This window comes from Berghia stephanieae, chromosome 6 (genome assembly GCF_034508935.2).
Source record: "Berghia stephanieae isolate SIO BIC M18660-M18661 chromosome 6, UCSD_Bste_1.3, whole genome shotgun sequence".
Taxonomy (NCBI): domain Eukaryota; kingdom Metazoa; phylum Mollusca; class Gastropoda; order Nudibranchia; family Aeolidiidae; genus Berghia; species Berghia stephanieae.
This window is the reverse complement of record NC_088365.1, coordinates 4,829,175-4,849,028: the sequence shown is the minus strand read 5'-3', so window position 1 is coordinate 4,849,028 and position 19,854 is coordinate 4,829,175. Positions and strand designations below refer to the sequence as shown.

General features: G+C 42.9%; 1 protein-coding gene across 1 annotated transcript in view; it reads right to left on the bottom strand.

Moving 5' to 3' along the window:
- LOC144974376 (general transcription factor 3C polypeptide 1-like) overlaps positions 1 to 19,854 on the bottom strand; it is a gene marked incomplete in the record, with an annotated part of 443,780 nt that overhangs the window by 378,849 nt on the left and 45,077 nt on the right. The window contains 6 exon segments of the mRNA XM_078917212.1: positions 582 to 647; positions 6,082 to 7,295; positions 8,388 to 8,541; positions 9,150 to 9,630; positions 13,481 to 13,557; positions 14,437 to 14,565. Of these exon segments, the coding sequence (XP_078773338.1) occupies positions 582 to 647; positions 6,082 to 7,295; positions 8,388 to 8,541; positions 9,150 to 9,630; positions 13,481 to 13,557; positions 14,437 to 14,565 (2,121 nt within the window).

Here is a 19,854-nt window from a genome sequence, read left to right as displayed (position 1 = left end):
GTGAGAGAGAGAAAGAGAGAGAGAGAGAGAGAGAGAGAGAGAGTAAAAGAAAGAGAGGGGGAGATTAAGAGGCGGGGGGGGGGGGGGGGGAAAGGAAGGAGGAGAGAATCAGAAAAGGAGAAAGAGATACACATGATGAACATAATAAAATAGCTAGAGGGGAAGGTTGAGGAAACAAGAGTCAAAGAAACCAACTGTGTCAAGCACTGGACAAATACACACATTTGAATACACTACATAACACATGTAAACAATACGATCTTTTAACTCTCTCCTTACCGACCATTTTCAGTATTTTCCCAAAATGACAGGCTTACACAGCAGAAAAATTGATTTTTTTTAAAAACTCAAACAATCTCTCTATAAAAAACTGTTTGTTCTTATTAATTAAACAAAGACTATACTTCAAATTTTGTGATGTACAAAATAAATCTGAATAAGAAAACGTGTATATTGTGTCTGTCGTAACAAATGTGACGATTTTGCTGTAGGTGGTAAGGAGAGGGTTAAAGATGAAAAAGACTATTTCAGCACACAGAACAGAGACAGAGAGAAAACTCCATTTGTTTGGTGGTACTCACTGCGTTCATGTCGCACAGCTTGTCTAAGATGTGTTGGATTGTGTGGAGTGGCTTGTTTAGTTTATTCTATAGAAATGAGAGACATAAATATAAATTTATTAAAATTTAATCAAATTTGCTTTAATCTAATATAATATAAATTACCATTATTCATCCCTAAAGGGAAATCTGTCTTTAGGGTCTATTCCAAGTAAAGACGAGAGAATAACCCAGGCATCAGCACTGGCTCAAAGTTATTACAAGAATATAGCATTGTATTCATCATGTAATTATAGAAAAAATACAATAATACAAATAACAAATAAATAAACAAATGAATGAATATATTAACTCGTTCAGCGCCATTGGCCGCACTGCACAGTGAGAGAAGAATCTCTTCTACTGGCCTTGCGCATGCGCAGTGGGAAAATCTCTTTATGGCATTGCCGCACTGCGCAGTGAGAGAAGAATCTCTTCTACTGGCCATTGGCCGCACTGCGCAGTGAGAGAAGAATCTCTTCTACTGGCCAATGGCCGCACTGCGCGTGAGAGAAGAATCTCTTCTACTGGCCATTGGCCGCACTGCGCTGTGAGAGAAGAATCTCTTCTACTGGCCAATGGCCGCACTGCGCAGTGAAGAAGAATCTCTTCTACTGGCCATTGGCCGCACTGCGCAGTGAGAGAAGAATCTCTTCTACTGGCCATTGGCCGCACTCGCGTGGCAGTTATGGCAAGAGAATGCGCAGAAGAATCTCTTCTACTGGCCATTGGCCGCACTGCGCAGTGAGAGAAGAATCTCTTCTACTGGCCATTGGCCGCACTGCGCAGTGAGAGAAGAATCTCTTCTACTGGCCATTGGCCGCACTGCGCAGTGAGAGAAGAATCTCTTCTACTGGCCATTGGCCGCACTGCGCAGTGAGAGAAGAATCTCTTCTACTGGCCATTGGCCGCACTGCGCAGTGAGAGAAGAATCTCTTCTACTGGCCAATGGCCGCACTGCGCAGTGAGAGAAGAATCTCTTCTACTGGCCATTGGCCGCACTGCGCAGTGAGAGACGGCTGAGTGAGAGAAGAATCTCTTCTACTGGCCATTGGCCGCACTGCGCAGTGAGAGAAGAATCTCTTCTACTGGCCAATGGCCGCACTGCGCAGTGAGAGAAGAATCTCTTCTACTGGCCATTGGCCGCACTGCGCAGTGAGAGAAGAATCTCTTCTACTGGCCATTGGCCGCACTGCGCAGTGAGAGAAGAATCTCTTCTACTGGCCAATGGCCGCACTGCGCAGTGAGAGAAGAATCTCTTACTGCATGGCATCAGTGGAATCGGCCAGGCCACTGCGCAGTGAGAGAAGAATCTCTTCTACTGGCCAATGGCCGCACTGCGCAGTGAGAGAAGAATCTCTTCTACTGGCCATTGGCCGCACTGCGCAGTGAGAGAAGAATCTCTTCTACTGGCCAATGGCCGCACTGCGCAGTGAGAGAAGAATCTCTTCTATGGCTGCCGCCTGCGCAGTGAGAGAGAATCTCTTACTGGCCAATGCCGCACTGCGCAGTGAGAGAAGAATCTTTCTACTGGCCAATGGCCGCACTGCGCAGTGAGAGAAGAATCTCTTCTACTGGCCAATGGCCGCACTGCGCAGTGAGAGAAGAATCTCTTCTACTGGCCAATGGCCGCACTGCGCAGTGAGAGAAGAATCTCTTCTACTGGCCAATGGCCGCACTGCGCAGTGAGAGAAGAATCTCTTCTACTGGCCAATGGCCGCACTGCGCAGTGAGAGAAGAATCTCTTCTACTGGCCATGGCCGCACTGCGCAGTGAGAGAAGAATCTCTTCTACTGGCCAATGGCCGCACTGCGCAGTGAGAGAAGAATCTCTTCTACTGGCCAATTGGCCGCACTGCGCAGTGAGAGAAGAATTTAGCATGGGATGGCAGTAGAAGAATCTCTTCTACTGGCCAATGGCCGCACTGCGCAGTGAGAGAAGAATCTCTTCTACTGCTGGCCATGGCCAGCACTGGCGCAGTGAGAGAAGAATCTCTTCTACTGGCCATTGGCCGCACTGCGCAGTGAGAGAAGAATCTCTTCTACTGGCCAATGGCCGCACTGCGCAGTGAGAGAAGAATCTCTTCTACTGGCCAATGGCCGCACTGCGCAGTGAGAGAAGAATCTCTTCTACTGGCCATTGGCCGCACTGCGCAGTGAGAGAAGAATCTCTTCTACTGGCCAATGGCCGCACTGCGCAGTGAGAGAAGAATCTCTTCTACTGGCCATGGCCGCACTGCGCAGTGAGAGAAGAATCTCTTCTATGCCATGGCCCCTGCGCAGTGAGAGAGAATCCTTCTAGCATTGGCCGCACTGCGCAGTGAGAGAAGAATCTCTTCTACTGGCCATGGCCGCACTGCGCAGTGAGAGAAGAATCTCTTCTACTGGCCATTGGCCGCACTGCGCAGTGAGAGAAGAATCTCTTCTACTGGCCATTGGCCGCACTGCGCAGTGAGAGAAGAATCTCTTCTACTGGCCATTGGCCGCACTGCGCAGTGAGAGAAGAATCTCTTCTACTGGCCATTGGCCGCACTGCGCAGTGAGAGAGAAATCTCTTCTACTGGCCATTGGCCGCACTGCGCAGTGAGAGAAGAATCTCTTCTACTGGCCATTGGCCGCACTGCGCAGTGAGAGAAGAATCTCTTCTACTGGCCATTGGCCGCAATGTCTCAGTTGCAGGAGAAGAATCTCTTCTACTGGCCATTGGCCGCACTGCGCAGTGAGAGAAGAATCTCTTCTACTGGCCATTGGCCGCACTGCGCAGTGAGAGAAGAATCTCTTCTACTGGCCATTGGCCGCACTGCGCAGTGAGAGAAGAATCTCTTCTACTGGCCATTGGCCGCACTGCGCAGTGAGAGAAGAATCTCTTCTACTGGCCATTGGCCGCACTGCGCAGTGAGAGAAGAATCTCTTCTACTGGCCATTGGCCGCACTGCGCAGTGAGAGAAGAATCTCTTCTACTGGCCATTGGCCGCACTGCGCAGTGAGAGAAGAATCTCTTCTACTGGCCATTGGCCGCACTGCGCAGTGAGAGAAGAATCTCTTCTACTGGCCATTGGCCGCACTGCGCAGTGAGAGAAGAATCTCTTCTACTGGCCAATGGCCGCACTGCGCAGTGAGAGAAGAATCTCTTCTACTGGCCATTGGCCGCACTGCGCAGTGAGAGAAGAATCTCTTCTACTGGCCATTGGCCGCACTGCGCAGTGAGAGAAGAATCTCTTCTACTGGCCAATGGCCGCACTGCGCAGTGAGAGAAGAATCTCTTCTACTGGCCAATGGCCGCACTGCGCAGTGAGAGAAGAATCTCTTCTACTGGCCATTGGCCGCACTGCGCAGTGAGAGAAGAATCTCTTCTACTGGCCAATGGCCGCACTGCGCAGTGAGAGAAGAATCTCTTCTACTGGCCAATGGCCGCACTGCGCAGTGAGAGAAGAATCTCTTCTACTGGCCATTGGCCGCACTGCGCAGTGAGAGAAGAATCTCTTCTACTGGCCAATGGCCGCACTGCGCAGTGAGAGAAGAATCTCTTCTACTGGCCAAAATGGCCGCAGAGTGCGACCGTCTTGAAAAGCAAAAATAATAATGTAGTCCAATCCTACTTTCTACAAAAGTACTATAAATTGAACCAATGGTATCATTTCTTTCATCAGAACATTCAATTGGCCCCTAGGGGGGTATTTTAATTGTGATTTTGTACATTGGCTGTACTGTGTGGATGAGATGAATCTGGTAAGGCAAAAACAATAATGTAGTCCAATCCTACTTTCTACAAAAGTACTATAAATTGAACCAATGGTATCATTTCTTACATCAGAACATTCAATTGGTCCCTAGGGGGGTATTTTAATTGTGATTTTGTACCGAATTCGAATGTCGCTTTGTCTTAGCTTGTCATTCTCATGCTGCCTCAATCAGGTGTCAGCCATTTTGTGATGGAAATGCAAATATAGCCTCAGCTCTAAAAGAGTTAATTGATTTATGAAATTCTAAGCAGAGCTGCCAACCCATAACATCAGCATTACCAACTTAGACGTTCACACATTATCATAATTTAACTGTTAAATCAGCCTCTTGAATCTAAAAATTTTATATTTAAAGAAAATGAGTGCGGCTATGTGGTCTAGTGGTATGACACTCGCTTTCGGATCGGAAGGTCCTGGGTTCGAGCCTCACTCGGCGCATAGTTGAGTCCTTGGAGAAGGCTCTTTACTCACATTCTCTCACTATACTCAGGTGTAAAATGAGTACCTGGCCAATAACAGCGTTGTCTTTGTCTGAAATTAATTGTATTATCGCCTAACAGGCGTCATGTCCAGTCCTTCATGTTAAATGTTGCTGTTGGCTAGGGACCCCTTGTAAAGCGCTTTGAGCACGTTTAGTGGATATTGCGCTATATAAAAGCTCAATTTTTTAATTAATTTTATTTTAAAGCTCAATAACATCAACATTACCTACTTAGACATTCAGACATAATCATGAACTTTACTTTTAAATCAGACTCTTGAATTTAAAAATTCCATATTTAAAGAAAATTAATTTCAATTCTTAAAGATGAGTAAAAAAAAAAAAAATCCGAAAAAAATGTAATTGACAGATAGAGCGTTTCTCCTCTGTTTCTTCACTGTTTTTAACCCTCTCCTTACCAATTACAGGAAAATCGTAACGTTTGTTACAGATTATCAATTAAATTTCTTCTGTACAAAATTGCATGAAACTAATTTGTCATAGATAAATGAACGCGTTCTGATGAACAAAATGATGTAGGTATATCATGTATTTATTTATTTACTTTTGAGTTAGAGTTTAAAAATCAATTTTTATGTTTGTAGGTTATAGCCTTTCTGGGAAAATCCGGAAAATGTTGAGGGATGAGAGAGTTAATACCACCAAAAATAAACAAAGTGGACGGCAACGTTCAGTGTGACTAGTCTTGTCAAAAAAGTCAGGGTCACAGTACAGTGATCTTGGAAAATTCTGGTCATTGGTAAGGCATTTTAGATACATTACCCCATTCGACTCAGGTGTTAATAAGTACTACCTGGCTATATATAGGCAGTGAGGAATATTTGTTACAGTGTTAGAGCACCGCTCAGTACGACGAGTCTTATCACAAAAGTTGAGGTCACAGTTCAGTGATCTTGGAAAATTCTGGTCCCGACGCTGTGTCATTGGGTAAGGCAGTTTACATACATTACCCCACTCGACTCAGGTGTTAATAAGTACTACCTGGCTATATATAGGCAGTGACGAATATTTGTTAGTGTTTGTACAAAAAGGATGCCTAACAGGTGACTTGTACTGTATGAAATGGAAATATGGTTTCATATGACCTGCTGGGGGGGAATAAATGAAACGTTGTGAAGTGCAATGAGTATGATAAATCTGCAAAAATGCACTATATAAATCTTCATATTTATTCTATATTTATTTTTATTTCATTATATTATTAGTGTTACTTCAAAACTATGAAAAAAAAAACAAACCTCAAGGTCCATCTCTGACATGCCACTCTCTCCAAAGCTGTCAATCATCGTATACAAGCTCCGCCCTTGCTCCACCCACTCACTGCCTTGACCACCACCACCCTCCTTGGATATTGAATCGAGTTCTTGGAAAACGTCAACATCACCATAGTCAAAGGGAAAAGTCTGCTCCAAACGAGTCATAATTTTCGCATACAAATCGGGTCTGTTAAATTCTGAAAGACACGTCTTCCCACTGCCTCTTGAGTTGTCACTCAAAGATTCTATTCCTGATGGATTTTCTGAATTTTCTGAACTTGGTGGAATTTTTGAAATTTGGTCTCTTGTCACGGAGGAAGTACTGCTATTCAAGGCTGGTGTGTCTGGAATGTCTTGTATTGTTTTAGATAATGCTGATGATGCTGATGTTGATGATGATGATGATGATGATGATGGTGGTGGTGGTGTCGGTGCTGCTGATATTTCCATTATCTTGGATGATTTTTCCTTTTCAATCTGTGATGAGGTAGAATGAACCTGCGAATGAGAGTCTGTTATATCTTGTGTCATTTTAGACGACGATGATGCTGATGTTGATAATGATGATGGTGGTGTTGGTGATGCTGAAGATGTTTCCATTATCATCTTTGATGACGATTTCTCCCCATCACCGAGTGACATGGGATGATGAGTAGTCTGTGATACAAAGTCTGAAGCATCTTGTGTCATTGTAGGTGGTTTAGGCGGCGACGCTTCCACCACCGTCTTAGATGTGAAATCTTTGTCAGAATTTTCTCTTCTCCTCCCATCTATAATCACACTACTACTCTCTAAACTCGATGAAGAGCTAGCAGTCTTCCCACTGTCACCGACACTGCAATCTTTCAAGGCAAATTTCATGACAAGCGGATCTACAACGAAACAATTCTGAACATTGATGTTGGTGTTCATTAAGTCGACATCCTGAAGAGCGTGAGTTCTCGCTAGAGCTAGGAGAGTACCGGATGCGAAAGCCATGGTAAAATCCATGAGAGTGTCTCTGTTGGAATTTTCCTCCGGTTTGAAATGCATTCTCACGTTGCCACTGGCCGTATGTATGAAAGCTGGCTGAGTATCGTCAACATCGCTGTCCTCATTTTTACTCCCCCAGTAACGGCGGTTTGGCTTTCTCTTCCGGTGGATTTGGGACCGCAACTTCCTCCAGTTCTTTACCTCTCGGACTCCTTCGGGTAATTCTGGAAGAGAAGAATGAATTAAAATTTTATAATAGGATTCAATAGTCTGATGTCACGATGTCTGCCCAGCAACCAGCAGCTTGCTTCTAAAACAAAGAAAATCTGTACTATTTATTCTTCATGCTGGCTAGAACTTTTTCACATGTCATGTGATCAGAATGTATAAATGTCAAAACGTGATCAGATTTATAATGTTTTTCTCCTCCTGATACACTTTTATGCTCGTCAGAGAAATATTTCATAAGGCTGTCCGCCATTGTTGTTTGTTGCTTTAGGTCTCTTCCAACACAATTGAGGTTATATGAGAGACCGCTGAAACAAAAAAACAAGCAATCTAACAAAAATAGTACAAATGTAAATCAAAATCATAACCTAAAGATATCATAAGCTAAATTATAAATAACCAAGAACAAACAGGCAGAAGATTTACAGAAAAAAAAATATCCCCTGTCAAAAATACAATCACAAACCAAAGAAGCAGGATAGGCTAGTAAAGAAAAGAAGAAACGACATCACTATCGGATCGTACACCCATGCGAACATCATAGGTATATGATTCAAGGGTGATGCTCCCATCCAACCACCCGCTCCGCCATTGTTCCGATAGTTTAGAACCAGTTGCTAAGTTACTATGCGTCATTACAAGGGAAGTGACGTCACAACTGTTGAACCATATCGGGAAGAGGGTCATGATAGCTCTGATACAAGAGCACTCACTTCACAAAACTGGGACAAAAAAGTATGGTCGCATGTGCAGTCATGGTTTGTTTTTTCTGACCTCTCCACCCATCCAGCAGTGATTAGGTAACTTGGTCTTTAAATATGGCAGAAAGTACTTTGGACAGACTAGCTTCTTATCCAAAGGGTGGCAAGTAATTATTTCTGTCGTCTATCTGGAATTTAGTAATGTATTTATGTCTTTACTGTTTTTTGTTGTTGGCTGAAGAAGGGTTTTGAGGCGAAACGTTCCATGTTTGGTATTGTTATATTCATTTTATAAAATTACATTTTAAAGCACTTTGAGCACGTTTAGTGCTTAGATTTTAATCTGAGCCTCCTAGTCTGGTGAAAATGAATAAACCCGAGACTTACCGTCTTCGTCATTGGAATCTTCCAGGCTGGTGTCCAGACCAGCTTCCTTGGCCTTTCTTTTCGTCCCAGGGGTACGTTTCTTGGAGGTCAGCTGTTCCATGCCCTCCTTGCTCAGCCTGACCATGTGATCGGGGAAGGTGATGTCCACCTCCAACTGGGAACCAGAAGAAAGAAGGAGATGGGGGGGAGAGGGGTAATGTATTTGTGACAAATCATGTTGGAATGGACTCCAGAGGGAAAGAGAGGGAAAGGAAGTTCCAACAAACAACATGGAGTAGGATTATAGAAAGGGAGAGGAATGAAAATGGACAGCAGTCCTGACAGAGGGTATCAACTGTAGCCAATGTCCCGGTATTTGGGGGGGGGGGGGGGGGAAGTGGCCGAGTGGTTAAGGCATTGCACCGTGATAGAAACCAGGATAAACTCCGGCCCCTATGAGCCAATGGCTCTGAAGGTCTACTAACCAGCCTTAGGAATGTCATTACATCCAATACGATTCAACCTACAATTTTCTCTAATTTCTCATTTCTTTTGTAAATCACAAAAATTTAAGAAACATTTTTGTTATATGTAGTTATAAATACTCGACACTGTGTTGTAAGAGCTCATTTTTCTGAACAACAATATTATGTATAGAAAGTACTTGTTGCTTTTTTGTTTGAGTAAGAACAATCTATTTTTGTGTTGAGCGAGTGTGATATTTTGGAGAAAATTCTGAAAATGGTTGGTAAGGAGAGAGATAATTTAAAAAAAATAACTTACCATATTCAAAGCTACCAGAGGCAAAATTGTAATCAATGAACCCCCGTGTAAATTGTTGATGTCCATAATTGTGAACGGTTCAGTTTTGCCTTCGTCTCCTCCATCTCCACTCGGAGTCTCATCCTTCTGGGCATCGAGAACGGCACTAGTACCAGCTTTACCTCTGCTGCTGCTGCATTCACCACTCGTTGACGGAACTGCTTCTGTTGCTGAAGTTGCATCTGCTTGCTTTTTCACAGACTCCTTTTTCTCTTTATCACCCGTTTCATCACTCGACAACAATGGTAATAATGATGATGATGATGATGATGATGATGATGATGATGATGATGATGATGATGATGATGATGATGATGATGATGAGGGCGGTTGATGATGTTGTTGTTGAGTTTTGTTGAAATGGTCGCTCCATTGCTCCAATTGCTTGAAGGCATTTCCAAGAAGCTCAATGGGAAAATGAGTTGACAGGTGTTCTCTGTGTCTGTGTGGAGCAAGAGAAAGTTTTTTAAATCATGTAGAATAGAAATATATTCATTGATCAGTTTGTAAGGATAAAATTTGTGAAATCTCACAAATTATAAAGACGCTATTTTATCAACAAAACAGGATGAATGAAACACCACAGATGAATATCATAATGTGATAGTGGCGTAGTTAAGATGAATAAACAAAACATTGGTTGGCATTGGTTGTTTTGTTTATTCATCTTAACTACGCCACTCCCACATTATCTCATTCCTCTGTGGTGTTTCATTCATTGTGTTTTGTTGATAAAGGGGAAACCTGAAACGTTCATTTGATCTGTTTTTGAAATTAAATTAAAGCTTACATTCAATTTCACATTATTATTTATTTCTTCGAGCAGAAATATTTACATCTATCAATCATCACATTTACCAATCAATCTCTCCATCATCTCTCCATCAATCTATCCATCATACCCATACATCATCCATCATCACCACATCTAAATCATCTCTCATCATCTCCATCACCATCATTCAACACTCTACCAATCAATCCTCCATCATCTCATCCATCCCATCCATCCATATCAATCCATCATCCCAATCTACCAATCAATCTCTCCATCATCCATCATATCCATCAATACCAATATCTCTCCACAATCACATCTCAATCATCATCAATACCTACCATCAATCCATCCATCATATCCATCCATCCCCACATCTACCAATCAATCTCTCCAATCATCCCATCCATCCATCACCATCTACAATCAATCTCTCCATCATCCCCCATCAATCTCATCTATCCATCCCATCTACCAATCAATCTTCCATCATCCATCATCATCCCATACCAATCATATCATCTACCATCAACCCATCCATCTATCCATCACATCTACCAATCTATCACAATCATTACAATCAATCTCATATCCAATCATCCATCAATCCATCATCACATCTACCAATCAATCTCTCCTCATCATCCCCATACCAATCAATCTCATCAACTCTATCCATCATCACATCTACCAATCAATCTCTCCATCATCCCCATCAATCATCATCACATTTACCATCATCATCATCCATCCATCATCCACATCCATCTACCATCAATCTCTCCATCATCCCCCTAATCCATCATCTATCCACATCACATTCCAATCATCCTCCATCATCCCATCCATCATCAATCTACAATCAATCTCTCCATCATCCCCCATCAATCCATCAATCATCCATCATCACATTACAACAATTCTCCATCATCCCCCATCATCCATCATCCATCCACATCACATCTACCAATCAATCTTCCATCATCCATCCATCAATCACTACCAATCAATCTCTCCATCATCCCCCCATCACTAATCCATCATCACATTTACCAATCAATCTCTCCATCATCCATCCATCATCCCATCTACCAATCAATCTCTCCATCATCCTACCATCAATCCATCCATCTATCCATCATCACATCTACCAATCAATCTCTCCATCAATCCTCATCATCCATCATCCATCTACCAATCAATCTCTCCATCATCCTCCATCACCAATCTATCCAATCACATTACCAATCAATCTCTCCATCATCCATCCATCACAATCACACACTCTCTCCTCATCCCCTCAATCCATATCAATCATCCATCATCTCTACCCATCCTACCATCACATCCTCCATTCTCCCATCAACATCTACCATCAATCTCCATCATCCCCAATCAAATCCATCATCACATCTCAATCATCCTCTCATCCCACCATCATCCACTCAATCAATCTATCATCCCCCACTCCATCAACTATCATACAATACCAATCAATCTCTCCATCATCCCCCATCAATCATATCACATTCACCTCATCTCCATCATCCCACACCATCCATCAATCCCATCATCATCCTATCCATCAACAATCTCTATCCCCCATCATCCATCTCCATCAATCATCTCCCATCTCCATCTCACATCTACCAATCAATCTCTCCATCATCCCCCATCCCATCATCACATCTACCAATCATCTCTCATCTCCCCCATCATCCATCACATTTACCAATCAATCTCTCCATCATCCATCCATATCACATCACAATCAATTCTCCATCATCCCATCCCATCAATCATCCATTCTACAATCAATCTCTCCATCATCCTATCAATCTACCAATCAATCCATCATCCCATCAATCCATCATCATCCCATCAATCTACCATATCTCTCATCATCCCCATCAATCATTCCACCATCATCCTACCATCAATTATCCATCCATCCATCATCACATCTACCAATCAACTCTCCATCATCCCTCCATCATCCATCACATCAATCTCATCATCCCCACATCATCTATCCATACAATCAATCTCTCATCACCTCCATCATCCATCACCAATCATCCTCATCATCCCCACATCCATCACACTCATCCATCCATCATCCTCTCCCATCACATCCATCAACATCATCTCCATCATACTCATCTCCTTCATCATCCCTCCAATCATTCCATCATCACCATCTACCATCAATCTCTCCATCATCCCCATCACATCTCATCCAATCACTACCAATCATCTCCCATCATCCATCTCATCACATTCCAAACTCATCATCATCATCTCCAATCATCCCCATCATCCCATCACATCTATCATCATCATCTACCAATCAATCTCATCCATCACCTCACCTCCATCATCTCATCATCCATCCATATATCTTCCATCATCCCATCAATCCTCCAAACCCATCACATTACCAATCATCCTCCATCCCCAACTCATCACATCTACAATCAATCTCCCATCACCCACCACCTCACATTACCAATCATCTCTCATCACCCCCCACAAATCATCACATCTACCAATCAATCTCTCCATCATCCCATCCATCATCCCATCTACCAATCAATCTCTCCATCATCCTACCATCAATCCATCCATCTATCCATCATCACATCTACCAATCAATCTCTCCATCATCCCATCCATCATCACATCTACCAATCAATCTCTCCATCATCCCCCCATCAATCCATCAATCTATCCATCATCACATCTACCAATCAATCTCTCCATCATCCCCCCATCAATCCATCATCCCATCCATCATCACATCTACCAATCAATCTATCCATCATCCCATCCATCATCACATCTACCAATCAATCTCTCCATCATCTCTCCATCAATCCATCGATCTATCCATCATCCCATCTACCAATCAATCTCTCCATCATCCCATCCATCATCACATCTACCAATCAATCACTCCATCATCCCCCCATCATCACATCTACCAATCAATCTCTCCATCATCCCCCCATCAATCCATCATCCCATCCATCATCACATCTACCAATCAATCTATCCATCATCCCATCCATCATCACATCTACCAATCAATCTCTCCATCATCCCATCCATCATCACATCTACCAATCAATCTCTCCATCATCCCCCCATCAATCCATCATCCCATCCATCATCACATCTACCAATCAATCTATCCATCATCCCATCCATCATCACATTTACCAATCAATCTCTCCATCATCTCTCCATCAATCCATCGATCTATCCATCATCCCATCTACCAATCAATCTCTCCATCATCCCATCCATCATCACATCTACCAATCAATCTCTCCATCATCCCCCCATCAATCCATCCGTCTATCCATCATCACATTTACCAATCAATCTCTCCATCATCCCATCCATCATCACATCTACCAATCAATCTCTCCATCATCTCTCCATCAATCCATCGATCTATCCATCATCCCATCTACCAATCACCATCACATCTCCATATTATACATCTCACCTCCTGGATAGAACAAGGTTGTTCACCACCTGATCCGTGGGAGCTCGAGTCCTACCTCCATCCTGATAGTTGTATTTCTGGAAAAAAAAAAAACCATTGCTGACATTGATGAACGCCTTACGTCTACAACTGATTTTTGACAAAACTTTTTTCATTGTAAACTATTGTAAAAATTCATGATGTCGAATCAACCTTTCTTTTAAGTAAAGAGTCTCAAATTTCATTCAAACTAGATAAGATTTAAAATTTGAAAAAATAAAGCACTGGTACTAATGAGTCTTCTTAACTGAATGTAATCAGAAAACATCATTAAACAACTAAGCAAGACATAAACAAAAAGTAATACAACAGCTTCAAAAAAGAACAAAATACCAAACACAGGACGTTTCAGGCTCAAAACCCTTCTTCAGCTAACAACAAAAAAATAATAAAAACATAAATAGATTAATTAAAAACCCAGACGGTAGAGAAAAAGTAAGCATGTCCTTTCTGTAATAAGTCTCTGCCATTTATCTACCAATATTCAGTATCTTTAGTTGCCTTGTGCATGTATAAGGTCGGCTGAAGTGAAGAATGTATCAATAAAGATGAGAGAAGATAGATTGAAATGGTTTGGAGATGTTTAGAGACGAGAGAGGGAGTCTGTGGGAAGGAAAGTATTTAGATATACAATTGGCAGGAAAGAATAAAAAAGGGAAGCCTGAAGGCCAGATGGATGGACAGGGTAAAGGATGATATGAAAGAACTGGGCCTGGAGGAAGATGATGCAATGAACCGAGATGCATGGAGATATGGCATTCATTATGGCAACCCTGCAAAATGCGGGATAAGCTGAAAGAAGAAGAAGAAGAAGAAGAAGAAGAAGAAGAAGAAGAAGAAGAAGAAGAAGAAGAAGAAGAAGAAGAAGAAGAAGAAGAAGAAGAAGAAGAAGAAGAAGAAGAAGAAGAAGTAGTTACCTTGTGCATGTACATGACTCGACATTGCTTGAGCAAGATGTGTGTCCTGTTTACAGCCTTCTCGGAATACTTGCATAGAATGTGATACACCAGGATGTTGGAGATGGTCTTGCTTGCATGCATCCACCCCTGGATGGGATAGGATGTGTTACAAATGAATTCTTGTTCATTTTATTTGTAAATAGATAGATGCATGCATGAAATAAATATGGACGTTACCTTGGTGCTTTCTCATGTCCATATTGTATTTGTCAGGTATGTGTCGAGTCTATGTGGTCTTGTGGTATGGCAATCGCCTTCAGATTAGAAGGTCCAGGGTTTAAGTCTTGCTAGGAGCGGAGCATATTTGAGTCCTTAGAAAAGGCTCTTTACTTGCATTTTTTCACCGAACTTGGGTGAAAAATGAGAACATGGTCGTTAATATTGTTGTCTCTTGTCGGAAAAAATCTGTAACATCACAGAACAGGTATCACGTCTCATCCTTCATGTTTAGTGTAGCTGTTCGCTACAGACCCCTTGTAAAGCGCATTGAGCACATTTAGTGGTTATTGTGCAATATAAACGCTCACGTTTTGTTTTTGTTTTTGTTTTTTGATTTTTTTTTAATTTTTTTTTCTGGGGGGGGGGGGGGGGGGGAGGGGTTGGTTACCTCACCAGATACTGAAAAATGACTTCTAGGTCAAAATTAGAAAATTTACATAAAATTAAGATTTTATTTTAAAGATTGAATGTAGCGTCTCAATCTACTTAAACATCAAATTTTGTAATGGAGTCTGTGCCAAAAGTTTGTTTTTGAGATGTTAGCCACATCTCATCTCATGTAGTTCCATATCTGAAGCAGACGTCGGAGGTCATCTTCCGCCAAGCTGATCTATCTCTTGCCAATTCTATTAAAGCAGCGCCACCTTTCTCAGCTTCATCTGTCCAAGTTCTTATCCCTTTCAAATACGTTATTCTTTGTCTTCCTCTTATTCTTTTTCCATTCATCTTTCCAGTCAAGGCGAGTATTTCCAAACCAGGGTGGCGGATAATGTGTCCTAAAAATTCCATTTGGCGTTTGATGATTTTTGTTATCAGTGATCTTTTTCTGTTTGCCATTTCTAAAATTTCTTCATTTCTTTTCCTTTCCATCCATGACACCCTCATCATTCTTCTGTAAAACCACATTTCCACTGCCTCCAGTCTTTTAACCATGGTCTTGTTTATGGTCCAGCTCTCACAACCATATAGCAGCACAGACAGTACATAGCAATCCAGGACTTTGATTTTTGTTTTCATGCTAATATTCCTGTTTTTCATAATTGTATGCAGCTGGTTGAATGCATTCTTCGCCATACCTATTCTTTTCTTTATTTCACAATCTGATTTTCCATTGGATGTTACATTGAAGCCTAAATATTTGAAACATTCAACTTGTTGTATTGTTTGTCCTCTGCTTGTTATTACACAGGCTGGTGGGTTATTATTTTTAGATACCGTCATACATTCTGTTTTAGATATATTCAGTTCCAGTCCCATATTTTCACTACTCCTGACTACAACATCCAGTAATTCTTGTAGTTCATGTTCAGATTCTGCCAGTAGAACCGTATCATCTGCATACCTCAGATTTGTTACATTCTTTCCTCCAATACACACCCCCTTCTTATGTTCGATATCTCTTAATATCATTTCACTATAGAGGTTGAATAAATCTGGAGACAAAACACACCCCTGCCTAACTCCTCTTCTAATAGGTGTAAAACTGCTTAGTTCGTTGTCAACACGCATTGCTGCTTCTTGTTCCCAGTACAAATTCCGTAATATTCTTAAATCTTTACCATCAATGTCCAAGGATGATAGAATTTTGAATAGTTTTTCGTGTTGTACTTTATCAAAGGCTTTTGAATAGTCGATGAAACACATATACAGATCTTTATTTACTTCAATACATCTTTCCATCAGCATTGATAATGTGAATATTCCATTTCTGGTACCCTTGTCCTCAACAAAACCAAATTGCATCTCCCCAATTTCAGGTCGTATTTTATTTCTTATTCTTAGTAAAATTATCTTCAAAAGAATTTTTGTGAGGTGGCTCATTAGGCTAATAGTTCTGTGTTGTTCACAATCAACTGCCCCTGGCTTTTTTGGTAGTGCTATAAAAATGGATCGTTTCATATCAGTTGGCATTTTTCCTGTGTCATACACTTGATTTAGAAGGTTTGTGATGAATTCAATCCCCCATTCACCCAGGCCAGTCAAGGCTTCAATTGTTATGGCATCAGGTCCTGCAGCTTTTCCATTTTTCATGCTTTTCATGACGTTCCTAACTTCATCTTTCATTATAGAAGGCCCTTCCAGTTCTTTTATCATAGGCATTTCTCCTCGATTATCAAAAAAAAGTTCTTCAATATATTCTGACCATCTGTTTAGAATGCAGTCTTTGTCCATGATGGTGTTTCCACGCTTGTCTTTGATGCATCCACTTTTAGCACCTGATTTAGTTTTGTTTGTCACTTCTTTGATTTTCTGATGGAAGAATTTGCCATTTTTTTCTTTGCAGGACATTATATAGTGACATTGTTCATTTATCCAGTCTTCTTTAGCTTCGTTGCATTTTCTTTTTATCTGCCTGTTCAGAGTCTTGTATTTTTCTTCCTGATTTTTGGCCTTTCTTCTCTCATTCATTAGTTCTAATATCTCTGGAGTAATCCATTTCTTCTTCTGCAACTTAAGTGTGGTTGGAACATTTTCTTCTAATGATGCAGCAACACTGTCTTTAAACTGCTCATATTTCTCTTCTATATCTGTTAGTTCTCCAAGCACTTCAAACTTGTTTCTTACTGATAGTTCAAATTTTTCTTGTATCTTCTGTTCCTCCGGAGAATGTCTAGTTGGTATTTAGGTTTAGCGTTTGCTCTTTTGCAGAGTTTCAATTTAACTCGTATGGGGCATAGCACAGGTATATGATCGCTGTTACAGTCAGCCCCCGGCATAGCACAGGTATATGATGGCTGTTACAGTCAGCCCCCAGCATAGCACAGGTATATGATCGCTGTTACAGTCAGCCCCCGGCATAGCACAGGTATATGATGGCTGTTACAGTCAGCCCCCGGCATAGCACAGGTATATGATGGCTGTTACAGTCAGCCCCCGGCATAGCACAGGTATATGATGGCTGTTACAGTCAGCCCCCGGCATAGCACAGGTATATGATGGCTGTTACAGTCAGCCCCCGGCATAGCACAGGTATATGATGGCTGTTACAGTCAGCCCCCGGCATAGCACAGGTATATGATGGCTGTTACAGTCAGCCCCCGGCATAGCACAGGTATATGATGGCTGTTACAGTCAGCCCCCGGCATAGCACAGGTATATGATGGCTGTTACAGTCAGCCCCCGGCATAGCACAGGTATATGATGGCTGTTACAGTCAGCCCCCGGCATAGCACAGGTATATGATGGCTGTTACAGTCAGCCCCTAGCATAGCACAGGTATATGATGGCTGTTACAGTCAGCCCCTAGCATAGCACAGGTATATGATGGCTGTTACAGTCAGCCCCTAGCATAGCACAGGTATATGATGGCTGTTACAGTCAGCCCCTAGCATAGCACAGGTATATGATGGCTGTTACAGTCAGCCCCCGGCATAGCACAGGTATATGATGGCTGTTACAGTCAGCCCCCGGCATAGCACAGGTATATGATGGCTGTTACAGTCAGCCCCCGGCATAGCACAGGTATATGATGGCTGTTACAGTCAGCCCCCGGCATAGCACAGGTATATGATGGCTGTTACAGTCAGCCCCCGGCATAGCACAGGTATATGATGGCTGTTACAGTCAGCCCCGCATAGCACAGGTATATGATGGCTGTTACAGTCAGCCCCCGGCATAGCACAGGTATATGATGGCTGTTACAGTCAGCCCCGCATAGCACAGTATATGATGGCTGTTACAGTCAGCCCCGGCATAGCACAGGTATATGATGGTTTACAGTCACCCCGGCATAGCACAGGTATATGATGGCTGTTACAGTCAGCCCCGCATAGCACAGGTAATGATGGCTGTTACAGTCAGCCCGGCATAGCACAGGATATGATGGCTGTTACAGTCACCCCCGGCATAGCACAGTATATGATGGCTGTTACAGTCAGCCCCCGCATAGCACAGTATATGATGCTGTTACAGTCAGCCCCCGCATAGCACAGGTATATGATGGCTGTTACAGTCAGCCCCCGGCATAGCACAGGTATATGATGGCTGTTCAGTCAGCCCCCGCATAGCCAGGTATATGATGCTGTTACAGTCAGCCCCGGCATAGCACAGGATATGATGGCTGTTACAGTCACCCCCGGCATAGCACAGGTATATGATGGCTGTTACAGTCAGCCCCGGCATAGCACAGTATATGATGGCTGTTACAGTCACCCCGGCATAGCACAGGTAATGAGGCTGTACAGTCAGCCCCCGGCATAGCACAGTATATGATGGCTGTTACAGTCAGCCCGGCATAGCACAGGTTATGATGGCTGTTACAGTCAGCCCCCGGCATAGCACAGGTATATGATGGCTGTTACAGTCAGCCCCGCATAGCACAGGTATAGATGGCTGTTACAGTCAGCCCCCGGCATAGCACAGGATATGATGGCTGTTACAGTCAGCCCCCGGCATAGCACAGGTATATGATGCTGTTACAGTCAGCCCCGCATAGCACAGGTATATGATGCTGTTACAGTCAGCCCCGCATAGCACAGGTATATGATGGCTGTTACAGTCAGCCCCCGGCATAGCACAGTATATGATGCTGTTACAGTCAGCCCCGGCATAGCACAGGATATGATGGCTGTTACAGTCAGCCCCCGGCATAGCACAGGATATGATGGCTGTTACAGTCAGCCCCCGCATAGCACAGGATATGATGGCTGTTACAGTCAGCCCGCATAGCACAGGATTGATGGCTGTACAGTCAGCCCCCGCATAGCACAGTATATATGGCTGTACAGTCCCCCCGCATAGCACAGGATATGATGGCTGTTCAGTCAGCCCCCGGCATAGCACAGGATATGATGGCTGTTACAGTCAGCCCCGGCATAGCACAGATAGATGGCTGTTACAGTCAGCCCCGCATAGCACAGGATATGATGGCTGTTACAGTCAGCCCCGGCATAGCACAGTTATGATGCTTTACAGTCGCCCCCGCATAGCACAGTATAGAGCTGTTACAGTCAGCCCCGCATAGCACAGGTATATGAGGCTGTTACAGTCAGCCCGGCATAGCACAGTATATGATGCTGTTACAGTCAGCCCCCGGCATAGCACAGGTATATGATGGCTGTTACAGTCAGCCCCCGGCATAGCACAGGTATATGATGGCTGTTACAGTCAGCCCCCGGCATAGCACAGGTATATGATGGCTGTTACAGTCAGCCCCCG